At 38.5% G+C, this 12,435-nt stretch overlaps 1 protein-coding gene across 3 annotated transcripts in view; it reads left to right on the top strand.

The window, feature by feature from the left end:
- PTPRN2 (protein tyrosine phosphatase receptor type N2) overlaps nucleotides 1–12,435 on the top strand; it is a 2,126,515-nt gene that overhangs the window by 2,049,326 nt on the left and 64,754 nt on the right. For all 3 annotated transcript variants that reach the window (XM_069211159.1, XM_069211160.1, XM_069211161.1), the window contains 3 exons: nucleotides 344–421; nucleotides 6,320–6,439; nucleotides 8,742–8,908. In XM_069211159.1, coding sequence (XP_069067260.1) covers nucleotides 344–421; nucleotides 6,320–6,439; nucleotides 8,742–8,908 — 365 coding nt within the window. The remainder of the gene's footprint in view (nucleotides 1–343; nucleotides 422–6,319; nucleotides 6,440–8,741; nucleotides 8,909–12,435) is intronic.

Genomic DNA, 12,435 nt, shown 5'->3' with positions numbered 1-12,435 from the left:
AGAAGTACTTGCAACAGGCACATCACAATGGCCAGTAGGACTGAAGCATGGCATTTCTCAGCCATCCTTCAGCAAACTGTATTATGGCATCACATCCAGACGTCAAAGTCTAGTTAATGCAGATCATCACAATGCCATTGATGACGCTCAATGCAACATCAGACTAAAGAAGGAATAGCCATAGTGTTTTGTTGAGAATGCATAGCCATTCTCCAAAGTTTTATTATGGTTTTTATATGTGCCCATTGCAAAATTTCCTGTTGTGTCTGTTGCGGATGTTTGTCTTACTTTCCATGGTGGATTTATTGAAATCAAACCTCTCCTCTTTTTGTCTTCTGCATAGATGGATCATGACCCTAGGAACCCAGCATATATTGCTACACAAGGACCACTTCCTGCAACTGTTGCAGACTTCTGGCAGGTAACATGACTTCCTATGATCAAAATATTTATAATGAAAGTCAGATCTTTTAATATTTTGCACACAATCCTACCTTACAAAGTTATTAGAAGAACATAGCAAATGAGAATGCCATGAATTTTTCCTGAAATTTCTCTGCAGCTATTGCCCTTGCATAACAAGATATAGAAGGTTCGAATTCCGCACAATTTGTGGTGAAAGTTCCTGAACCTTTAGAAATCTGTTCATCAGGCCTGCTTTCAGAAAACTCTTTCACGGTAATATTGTCACGTTATCTACGATGATCCAGTAATAGAATCCCACATATGCAAGCAATATAAATATTTACATATAAAATGTACAAGAGAAGCAACCATCCCTTATATGCGAAAGACAGTAAACCACGTTTTTCAAATTCAACCTTCATTTTATGTATTGTGTCGAAAATAACAAATCCAACTACATCTTTATTTTGGTGGTTTGTTTTGAATCATGCAAAACTGAGCCGTTTCCATACTCATTCCAAATTTCAGCATACCTTCCTTTCTTATAAGAATTTTTAAGATTTCGGTCAGATAACTTAGAATGTCTTGGCCATCATGAAAGTTTAGGGAGTATATATTCGGCACACATGAAGCATTTTATAATATTCTGAATTGACTAGGCTTACTGAAATTCATAGAAATCCTAATATTCCTGGACTGAGAGTTTAGAAACGCTTCATGCTCGTTACCATACACCAATATGTGTCTGACATGCATGACTTTCATGGCAGAAAAAATTAATGATCTCGTATATTTTTTAATTAAGCAAGTCTGTAATGCATTAAAAATACAGGATGTAATCAAGCAAACCTCTCATGAGTTTTTGATGCCGTCTAATAGTATGAATATAATCTTCATGAAGTAACTCAATTTTACCAGAAACACTCAAGAAGATGCTTCTTGTTCGATAGCTCAATGGGAATCACACTGAACGGATAAGAATTTAGCGCTGGAAGATAACATTTGGGCAAAAGCCTTTGCCTTCAATCTAACAGTTTCACTGTTGTTATATTATCATCAGTTTCTTTTTAGCATAACACCACTCTAAATATGCCCTTTGCAAAGTTACCAACATTGTCCCTCTAGCTGGATTCAATAATACTAACAACATGAATGTGGTCCTTGCATGTCCAAGTCCTACACCATTTTAGTCAGCTGTTAGAGGATTGCTATCTGGTGCCTGTGCTTACTGGGATATTACTATCTGGTGCCTGTGCTCCTCAATGTCAGTAGGACACTTGTGCCACAAAGTTTGGTACGAATTCTAGACTTTAGTATGGACCACATGGTTTCAATATTTAGTTTCCATAGAGCAAATGGTCAATTCGTTTAATTATTTTTCTAGCTAAGTGTAAATTAAGTAGTCCATACAAAAACAAGCCTCTGCCTTAATTGAGTGACCACAATAAGTTTTCATGAACGCATAGGCCATCTTCCCTCAAAAAATATAACGACCGTAGAAAAAGACTGAAGTACTGCACAGTCGTTCTACATGTACTGGATCTTAAAATTCATCAATATTTGTGCAGTGCCAATGTAGGGAATATAAGAACCGCATTTGCCTCGGTATTATAAAATAATGTCCTCAATTTCTCTAATCATGTGAAGGTATTTCACAATTTAATTAGGGGCCAAGGGAAACTATGCATGACACAGTGGGGTATTTGGTGGCTGGGAGAAGGAGAAATATACTCATGCCAGGAGACAGTCTCCCTTCCAACTGAATGCCAATTGTTCTGAGGCACAGTCATCTTCACACTCAAATTGACAACGAAAGAACAAATGTATAGCATAATTCTGAATCTGAATATGTTCATTGAAAGACTATTAATACACAGACGTTGCTCACTGGGGAGTTTTTTTATAGCACTGACTTTATGGGCCAAGTTTAGAAAGTGCTGATCAGCAAGGATTATGTGTGCCCAATATGTTTGTATAAACTCATTTGCCCAAGCGCATAATCTGTGTTTTTAAAATGAAGCTCCAAGCCACTTAGCCCTGTACAAGTCCATGCACTATGCAACTTACATGAGTAAAACATACAAATTGCAACTCTTGGCCCGGCTCTCACTTTTTCTTCAGGTCCAGATTGTTGATCTAGGTTTGTAGGCTCCAAAAGAAAGCTGCTCCTTTCATAAATCTGCCCCTACCTGTTGAACTGAATTATACCGCTGAACTCTGCCAGTTCACTAGTGAATACACAGTGTCATTTTCGTGCAGTGCTCTCAGAGAAATGCGGCATCTTAATTGGTGATCAAATGTTTGAGTTGAGCTTTATTTGGATTGACTTTCATCCAATTCGTCAGAGGATTGAAAAGATCGGCAGCAAAATAAAGATCACAGCTCTGGGCCAACGAAAGATGCAGTTGGACTGCAAGAATACCTTGTTTAATGCATGGGAGTCATAGTCATTTATTAATTTGAGGCGCTGGCGCTTATTTTTATGCACCAGACAGGAGAAACACAAAAACGAAAGACAGATAAAACTTCACAAAGGGAGAAAACAGGAACCTGCACTAGTGAAATAAAGAGTGGGAGAGTGTCTGGTAGTGGTTTAAAGCTACCGAAGGTGAACTGAAGTCAGCACAGCTTTGTTATTCAGGGTGCTAACATTAAATTGCACCTCCACGGGCTTCTGAACAGAGCTTTGGGCACCGGCAGTCTTGCATTTACAATTTAAGTACGGGTCCTGGCGTTACACTTGGGCAGCACGAGCAGAGAACCGAATGATTAGTTTAGGAGCCCGATCATTGTGTTTTTTATTGCTGTTATAAAATCTGTGTTCTCATTTTTATAATGTCTTCAGGAAGCAGCTTCCCCTTATTAAAACCCATTATACCCGAGGGCTTCCGATTGGTGAGGCTAACGCATGGGCCGATCTTTGAAAAGTGGGTGCATTATTTCAGTTATCATTCTGTCAGCTACATTACTGAAATATTTAATTGTATACCTCAGTATGCAACGTTTTATTTCCTTTAACATTATTTACACAGAAGTTTGTGAGCAAGCTCAAATTGAATACCTGCCACTTCGTCAGCATTATGTCCCAACAAAGCACACGCAACTTAAATCATTATTTCAAAATGTTCTGGGTTTAAACTTCAAATATTACAGCGGAGAAACATAATTCTAGCAGAGGAAAATATGAATAACATGTAAATTTTTCTTTTTTGGTCAAAATACCACCCATTAAATGTATTTACTGCTCTGAACAAAGAGAGGCCCTTTTTATGCAAGCGATAATTTACATCTTAATTGTATTCTCAACATTTGTATAAGATAAATAACTGAAACGTAACCCTTGAGAGAAAGGCCAGGCTTCTTTTCACTTAGAAATTCAATATGCTAATAAGAGGACAAAGGGAAGTGCATGCAAATAATGCATTAAGGATGCAGCAGTAGCAATTAATTTTAATTAGCAGAAAGCTCCCACTTTTTATGTGCAGAGATTTCTCTTGTACTTGTCAGCTTGGCTTTAATGTATAAACCAATCTTCAGGCACTTCTTGTCAGTGTGCACACTCATCACTTCCCTGATACTGACCGTATAAAACATAACCACTCCATGCATCCAGGGAGTGTCAAAGGTGTGTGTGTGTGTGTGTGTGTGTGTGTTTGAACAGAGAGTGGGAGAGGATACAATTCATAATGGGCAACTGATTAATATGGGCATATACTGTATTCATGCACATAAATGTCACTGGGACCCTGAGATGACAACCTATTATGTGTGCTCCTCATTATGTATTTCTTATATTACTTGAGTTATTAATTGCTTATATTGTCTTTTAGCAAGATTTAAAGCATTTACATGTCACCTCCTTGCATGTCATGATTTGCCTGAGACTGTACTTATGTTTGTCAATATTTTAGAAAATCTCTGTTTTTGTTTAAGAGAATGTACTCATTTTTACAATGTGTTTTATGTAAAAATATATGAAATCACAAATCAAGTTTGAAATGAAAAGCACCTTGTAAGGAAATCAAAAACATGCTTTCTAAAATATGCTTTTCTTTTGTAATATGTCAACACCATACAGCATGTTTAACTAGACATATATAAAAAATAAAATTATGTGCACTGTCTTCTGCACTTACAGTGTTGGTTTTCACACATTTGGGAGGCTTCATTAGTAGATATTTGCATCAAGGCTGGGCCTGCAAGGGTGATCGTACCAGGTGTGCTGGTTAATGTTCTAAATGCATTTTTGTAATTGTATAATTTTTACCAACACTGAAAGGAAGGGGAAATGCTGGGTTTAACTTTTTATTTATTTAAGGAAGCTAAATATCCTGCAAATTAGTGCAGCACCAATAATTATGGGAAATATTTCACAGTTAGACCTCTTTTCTATGTAATATGAGCTTTGAAACCACTGATATTCAATAAGAAGGCTTTTATCTATACATTAAGAAACAATTTTGGATGGCCATTACTGGAATTAGAACACTTAGTGGTCGATCATGATTTTGGCGGATGGAAAATCCCATCCGCCGAAGTCCCGACGGGTAGGTTGCCACCAGTGCGGCCACCTCCCTGTTGGCCCCATTTCGAGTTTCCCGTTGGATCAGTGGGTGGAAACAGAGTTACTGCCCGCTTGTCCAGCGCGAAACGGCCTACAGCATTGTCCCGTGCTCGTAATAGAGCCGGCAGCAATGCTGTAGCGGGTAGGGTGCAGCAGCTGGCCAGAAGGGCCCCTGCGCTTCCCATGCCAAGTGCATGGGCAGTGCAGGCCCCTCCCTTTGGGCCCCCTGCACTCCATCTCCGCCAGCTGTTTCATGAAACTGCTGGCAGAGATGGGAGTCGTAATCCCCAGTGCAACACTTCTTGCAGCGCTGCCTTGGCAGATTAGGACCGCCAACACCGTCAGTCCATCCTGTGGCAGTAAAGTGGTGGTGCTGGCGGTCCGACCGCGGCGCTACCACTGCGGTCGTATTGTGGCTGTTGGACCGCCACATTGGTGATGGTCTAACCGCCACTGTGACCCTGGCGGTTTTAAGACTGCCAGGGTCATAATGAGGGCATTAATGAGGAATTACAATTCAGTTGGACAATCATTCAAACTTCCTTTTTTAAATATATTTAAATGTTATCACAAAAGTGTTGCAAAATGAATTTTTCACATTAAACTTTAGGAATTTCTTCGTTAGTTCGAACAAACCAGAGTATTCTTGCAGACAGCCCTTAAGATCATAGTTGTTTGCAAGAGGTGATTATAAAATGTCTGCTTGACAGTACATGACATATTTAGGCTCAGTTACATTGTCTCTTTGGTTAAGATCCCTATTTTAAAAACATATTTTAAGGATTTCAGAATATACAAAACATGGAAGAGAGTATAACAGTACATGTAAAAGATACTGACACCACATTAAATCACTTGTTTCTTGTTAATTTTGCAATTTTATTACTAAAATGTGATTATTTTTTTATGTAATTGACACCTCAGCTTCTTACCTTATAAATTTAATCGCTGCAGAACATCTGTGAAAATGGAAATATTAGTTTGGGTAAATGTATATAAAGACACAATATTGAAAGTAGGCTTGTAATAATTTTGAGGCGGCATTTGGCATTGTACAACAAAAAACATTTTTTTATTTTTTTAACGGCATGTAAAAATGGCCGTTTCTGGCTTGGAGGTAGCAGGCCTTTTAGCAATTCTTTACATTAAATATTTCATAGAGGCGCTGCCTTGACGCTGACGGCCTCCCTAGGGACGGTGCAGCAGCTGCAAGCGTCTAATGAAAATGTAATACGTTTGCTGTGAATGGGGTGAATTTTGATTGCGTGTGTGTCTGAGAACAGCAATTACACATGCCACACAGTAATTAGGCAGTCACTGTGTGGCCCCGGTGCCTTTCTTTCTTTGCAGATGGTCTGGGAGAACGGCTGCGTCGTCATTGTCATGCTGACGTCCCTCACAGAGAACGGGGTCAAGCAGTGTCACCACTACTGGCCAGATGAAGGCTCGAACCTCTACCACATTTACGAGGTACTGACATCAAATGTCCGCTTGCTGACTCCGTAGAAGCCTCGTGAAGGAAAAATGTCCAGATGTGTGTACAGACCAGTCTATAGCCCTCATTACAAATGGCCCAGTGTTTGGTATGATATTTATTGCACCAAAGAAAATCCGACTCTCAGAGGGTTAGGATTGTTCACATGAAAAAAAAGCACGCACTCTGTGTTTTGAGTGAATAAAGTGGCTTTTGGTGCTCACTGCGCCAAAATCCGCATATTCTAGTAATTACTGGACATTTTTTCTGATGTATATTACGGCAGGTTTCATTTGAAGAAATTAGATTTTATCGCAACCTACCTGCATAACTTGTTATTCTCATTCCATCTAAAAAAACGGGTTTACGCATGGTTCGAAATTTTACAGGTCAGTCATGATGAAGGCCTGTGTGGCAGGCTGCAGGCCTCTTTCTAGTTTAACCTGTTTTTAAAAGATAATCAACACACACTTCGTATGCTTTCGTTTTGTGTAAGGCGCCTAATGCTCTTGATTGGTTTCTACTTCAAAATTGGCAGTAGGGCAACAGAGCCACAGGAACAGAAAGGGATTAGCACAGAATCACACACTGTGACCAAGCATGGACATTGCAACGTTTCCTCTTGCTTTGTGTTTCAAATATAATTCAGGTTCTTTGTTTCGCCGCTATAAACGTAGCCGCTAGATCCCATGTTCCAGAGGAAGCGTATTATGGTCAGACCAACCATGACATGTTTACAAAAAATCATGAGCCAGCATAGCCTGCAGGGTCTGCTGTGGTCCATAACAAGCGCAAATATACAAATTTAACTATATCATCTCTGCATTTTAGCCTCGTGCAGGTTGAGTTGTTGTGAGGTCAGTGCATGTTCCAAACCCAGACATGTATTTCATTATCACACTGCACTGTCTGAAGTTTTAGATATCTGTGCCAATTGATAACTAGATTTAGAGCCAGACATTTCACAAAGCATTGCTGCGAGCAGCTTAGAATGTCTGCTCCTCTACATGATCATTTTTCAAAATTATAATTCATTCTTAAGAATACCATTATTGAAGATAGACAATGTGCAGTGGATTCAGTAAATACCATGCAGCCATATCATAATTTGCTCAGCTATAGAGCAGGAAAGCAGAAGGAAAGTAGACCTGTACTTTGAGCAAAGCTTAAACAAAACCAAATATGTTTTTTACCTATTTACTCTTTCTGATCAACTTTTTTACTTGCACCCTAACACTGGTTTCTGCTTTTAATGTGCAGTATTCAGTGATTCATAGTCTTCTAACTGTTGTTTGGCCTTACCCTACTTTCAGTACGCAGTGTGCCATTTATTTTGTTTTATTTTATTAGTTCTCTGCAGACGAAATTATGACTCTATATGGATTCAGGAGCTTGGATTGTATTTTGTTTCAAAATCTATGTTCTCTAAAAACACAGAAAATTATAGTGGCCTCAGAAGAGTAGGTCTTTAATCCAACTTTAGAGAATTGCTGGCTTTAAATAGATCTTGCTTTCTGTTTTTTACGACAGCCCATATTTTTCATGTATGCTTGGGAAATGCTCTTCAGAAAAATACAGAACAGCTATCACTGTTTCGGAATGCGGAGTCTTCGTAGACCCACACATATATGTTATGGTTGCCACCTTCATCAGAAAAGTATATGAACTGCATCACAATTCTGGGATGCTGACCTGATCAGGTTTTTAATTACAGTTTTTAGCTTGAAAATGTTTTCAAAAAATTCAGCAGAAAAGTATGCAGCACTGTTATCAATACTACATTTGTAAACTTTATTATTTTAATATCTGACAAAAGTGTATATATTTATGCATTTTAATAATTTTATTTATGTAGCTAATAAGCTGGAGCCCTCCCCAATAGGCAGTGGAGCGATACACATAATAAGGGAAATAAAAAGAAATACAGACGTTTATGTTGTGCCAATGATTCTGTTGTAGTTATTGGATTTACTTTGTTTATACTGCATAATACATTTGCAAACAGTCTCAAAGGTGACGTGTTTTGTTTGTTACAGTATTTGAATTTCCAGTAGTCAGTGATCATTGTTCATGGATTGATCGATGGAAGGGCATGGATAGGTGACATGTAATGAGGAAATAGTGTCTGATATTGTCAATCTAAAATGCCTTAGATTTTGTTCACCATTGTTAAATAGCTTAGAATTAACACAGTGGGTCCTTTCTGAATAATGTGTTTGTTTCCATTTGCAGCCATGCATTCACTACAGTGGCCTTCCTTCATGTAAAATATATACCTCTTGCACCCCTTCTACACAGGTAAATCTGGTGTCTGAGCACATCTGGTGTGAAGACTTCCTTGTCAGGAGTTTCTACCTGAAAAACCTTCAGACCAATGAGACTCGTACAGTGACACAGTTCAACTTTCTGAATTGGAATGACCAGGGGGTGCCTTCCTCTACTAGGTCACTTCTGGACTTCCGCAGGTACAATACATACTGCAACCTTATATTTCTTTGAAAGGGGGATTTGGGGCTTTGAGACTATTAAGTGTTTTTCCAACTCTTCACCAGAATGTGGTCAGTTGGTCCTTTTCTTGGGCTTGAGGTGAGGCCATAATTTGTGTACAGGCTAAACTTTGTAGGTATTACATTCCTAATATTTATAAGGCAAGGGATTTCCCATTATCTACATTCTAACAACTCTGCAAATGATGCAGCAGGAAAAAAGCAAAGAGTTTCGTTTTGTTATGCTTTTTTTCAAGGAGAGAGAACGAATGACAGAGAAAAGGCAAAGGGGCTCTTATTGAGACACAAAGATACAAACAGGCAGAGAGAAAGACCAGTGGACAAAGATAGAGGGAGGGTGAAAGATGGAAAGATGGAGAAAATGGCACACACGCACACACAGTTGAGTGTGACTCATAATGATCCACTCATGCTTGCTCATTCACACACACTCACAAGCGAGATATACATTTAAGCTAGTAGATGAATGTGCCAGAATAAATGCAGGAAGCCAGCACAGGCTGTGGGGCTAAGATAAACTACAGAGGTGGAGATTAAAATAGCACGGATATCCCTTGTCAAACAATGATTCTAAGAGTGACGAAAATGTATTGTAGCACAAACAGAAATTTTGAGAACGGTAAGTAAGAATTCTAGATGCATACTCAATATTGTAAACCAAGTCAGAGATTTTGAGATTAAATATGTCATGTGTCGAAAATGATGATGAAGCTTTGAAGTATTGGGATGAAAAAGAGACTGAATAGGCTAGATATGTTGTCCGTTTGGATGGGAAAACAGAATGAAAACACAAGGGATTTAGAGAAATGCTGACTATAGATGACATATTAGAATCAGCGAGTGTGGCTTTGAAGCTCAGAAATTGACAAAAATGGCACAGGAGGATAAACCAAAGATGACACTGGAATCAAAAGACTGATATTAAAGATGTTCAATATTCTACTTTTTTTGCAGTTGAGAATTCTGTAGGAAGCATGTGCCATTCATGTACTTTGTCAAACCATCCATGTCACCAGCTTACAATCTGTGACCAATATTGACGATCATACAATCACTTTGTATGTATTTATGGAGCAGTAATTCTGTATCGTACCTGCTCTGTCAACTTCAGCTTGTGTTTTCCAATGTTGCAAATAATATACTTTGCTAGTTGGTATTGATATCTTTAACGGTATTCCTTCAGCATTAACAAATGGTCAAACTTCAACACATGTTGTTAAGCTCTATTTAAAGGCTCTTAAAACCTTGGATGTCTATTCAGTAAACTGGTTCAGCGGTATGGGTTACCGTTCATGGATATTTGCCCTATCCATGTTTTTCATTGGAGGATGTAATGGTGACTTTACAGGGTGCTTGAGGGTCGTATGGCACGTACAACTATCATTTAGGTTCAGTTATTTATTTTGTTGAACTAGCACCACTTGGAAAAATTATGCTTCCTTCCCAGGTAATTTATTGATAGGGAGCAAGACGATGCTTACAGGTTTCTACTTGCCAGAAGCCCATTTTATACTTCTTTCTTTGTAACAGCTAGAAGCAGATAATACATTTTAGAGTTATAGTTTTCTTTGAGCCATCATTTTATGGAGAATTTTGTTTGCCCGCATTTGGAAGTGAACAATGTAGATATTAAATATTCAAGTGCATATATATAAATAAACATAAATATATACACAGTTAATGCTGCAAATTAAAATTGAAAACTTACTGAAATTCACAAGTTATGGTTACTACCGCAATCCATAACTTGCCCAACAACCGTGCAAACAGTAGCTCCCACATCACATGCAATGCTCATAACCTCACCCTTGATGTGACTGATGGAATTACAAATGTGATACATAATTTTACTCACAGGTGAGATTAAATATCATATTACACATTACACTACAAAAGGAACCACTATGAATGTAGTACTATTTATTCGTTTGAGCATGCATTGTTGTTTAATTTAATTTTACTTTTAGACATTTTTATGGGTATAAGTATTGTGAGATCATAAGCATTTTGTTTGGTGTGTGAGTTATGGTTTGCATAGCTGTTGTGTGAGTTATAGATTGCAGTCCTAACTGTAACTTGCAAGATTCAGTGTTTTTACAATTTTAGTTCACAGTCATAATTGCACTTTAATTGTGGTGTTTAAGTGAATTTCTAAGGGTTTTTAACATGTTAAATTGTTATAATCAAAGCTAAACATAACTTCACTTGAACCTTTGTTTTTTCAGTTAATGTATTTTTATATCTTCTACTACATGCAACATTTTGTAAACCTAAACCCATCAATGGTGGGCTGCTTCTGCTGAGGAGAGCTGAAGGTGGTCAGGCCCTGAGACCGACCCACCACAGGTGTGAACACCTGCTGTTTACAGGCATGCAGTTGGGTATAGTGGGGCTTGGCTTTAGGCTAGACCTTGTGGTCAACCCCCCCACCCCCCGGTGCCAACTCCCACTGCCTGTGGGAAGGCCCTGCACCCAACCTGCTATTGGAAGCCAACCCTTACGCTGTGCAGCCTCTGGCTCTGCACAGCAGAGTTTGGAATTAGGCCCTGCACCAAATCCTGTGGTGGTCTTCGGCTGCCACAACTGTTTTTCCCCACAAGGCCTGTTCTTTGATCATGAGGTGTATCCAACCCCCCGCAGTGGCCAACCGTGCATCACATTAGTGTTTGACCCTAAATCTAACCAGGTCCTCTCAGTTATCAGGGCAATTATTCCGCATTATTTGGGGATTAACTTGTAATGTAACAGTATTAGCAGGGTTTTAACACACTATACTGGTGTTTAGGGGACTCAGGTTACCGTTCCACCACTGTCGTGCAACTCATAATAGGGGCATAGAGTAGTGCAGCAATGGAGGACAACATTATGCACTGGGGTTATATAAATGATGTATTAAGAAAAGGCACATTGTGCAGCATATCGTCTATAAGTATTAGTTTGAAACATTTGAGTTAGAAACAAAATATTTGTTGAGAAGATTATGTGGCATTAGCATTATGGAACATCCATAATTATGCAGCAAATGCCACAGCCACAGAATCATATGATAACATTCACCCTGACACAACAATCTAGTCATAAAAGGTAAACAAAATGTAAATATTCTTGTTCCATTCAATGTACGTTGTTAGTTGCACCTGGAAGAGAACAGCCTGTGCTTTTCAATAGGTGGAGTTTTTTTCTAAAAGTCTAAATTTTTGATGAGTTAAATGTGGTTGGCTCATTTTAACAGCGGGGATCCAAACAGTATAGAACAGACATCACTTACTATTTTAAATACATATTTCCTGTTCAAAAACACATTTTTCAAGCTAATTAAATCGAAACCAGTATAAAATATAACATGTGCAATGAATAATATGTACTATAATCCTACATTGGCAACTCAGGGTCAGGAGACATTAATTCAGTTACTTATGCAGCATGGTTATAACTGTGTTAACATTAGACTTACTGTTCGGAAACTACAATGCATTTACATTTCA

The sequence above is a fragment of the Pleurodeles waltl genome, chromosome 10 (assembly GCF_031143425.1).
Source record: "Pleurodeles waltl isolate 20211129_DDA chromosome 10, aPleWal1.hap1.20221129, whole genome shotgun sequence".
In the NCBI taxonomy this organism is placed as follows: domain Eukaryota; kingdom Metazoa; phylum Chordata; class Amphibia; order Caudata; family Salamandridae; genus Pleurodeles; species Pleurodeles waltl.
This window is presented reverse-complemented; position numbering and strand designations above follow the sequence as displayed.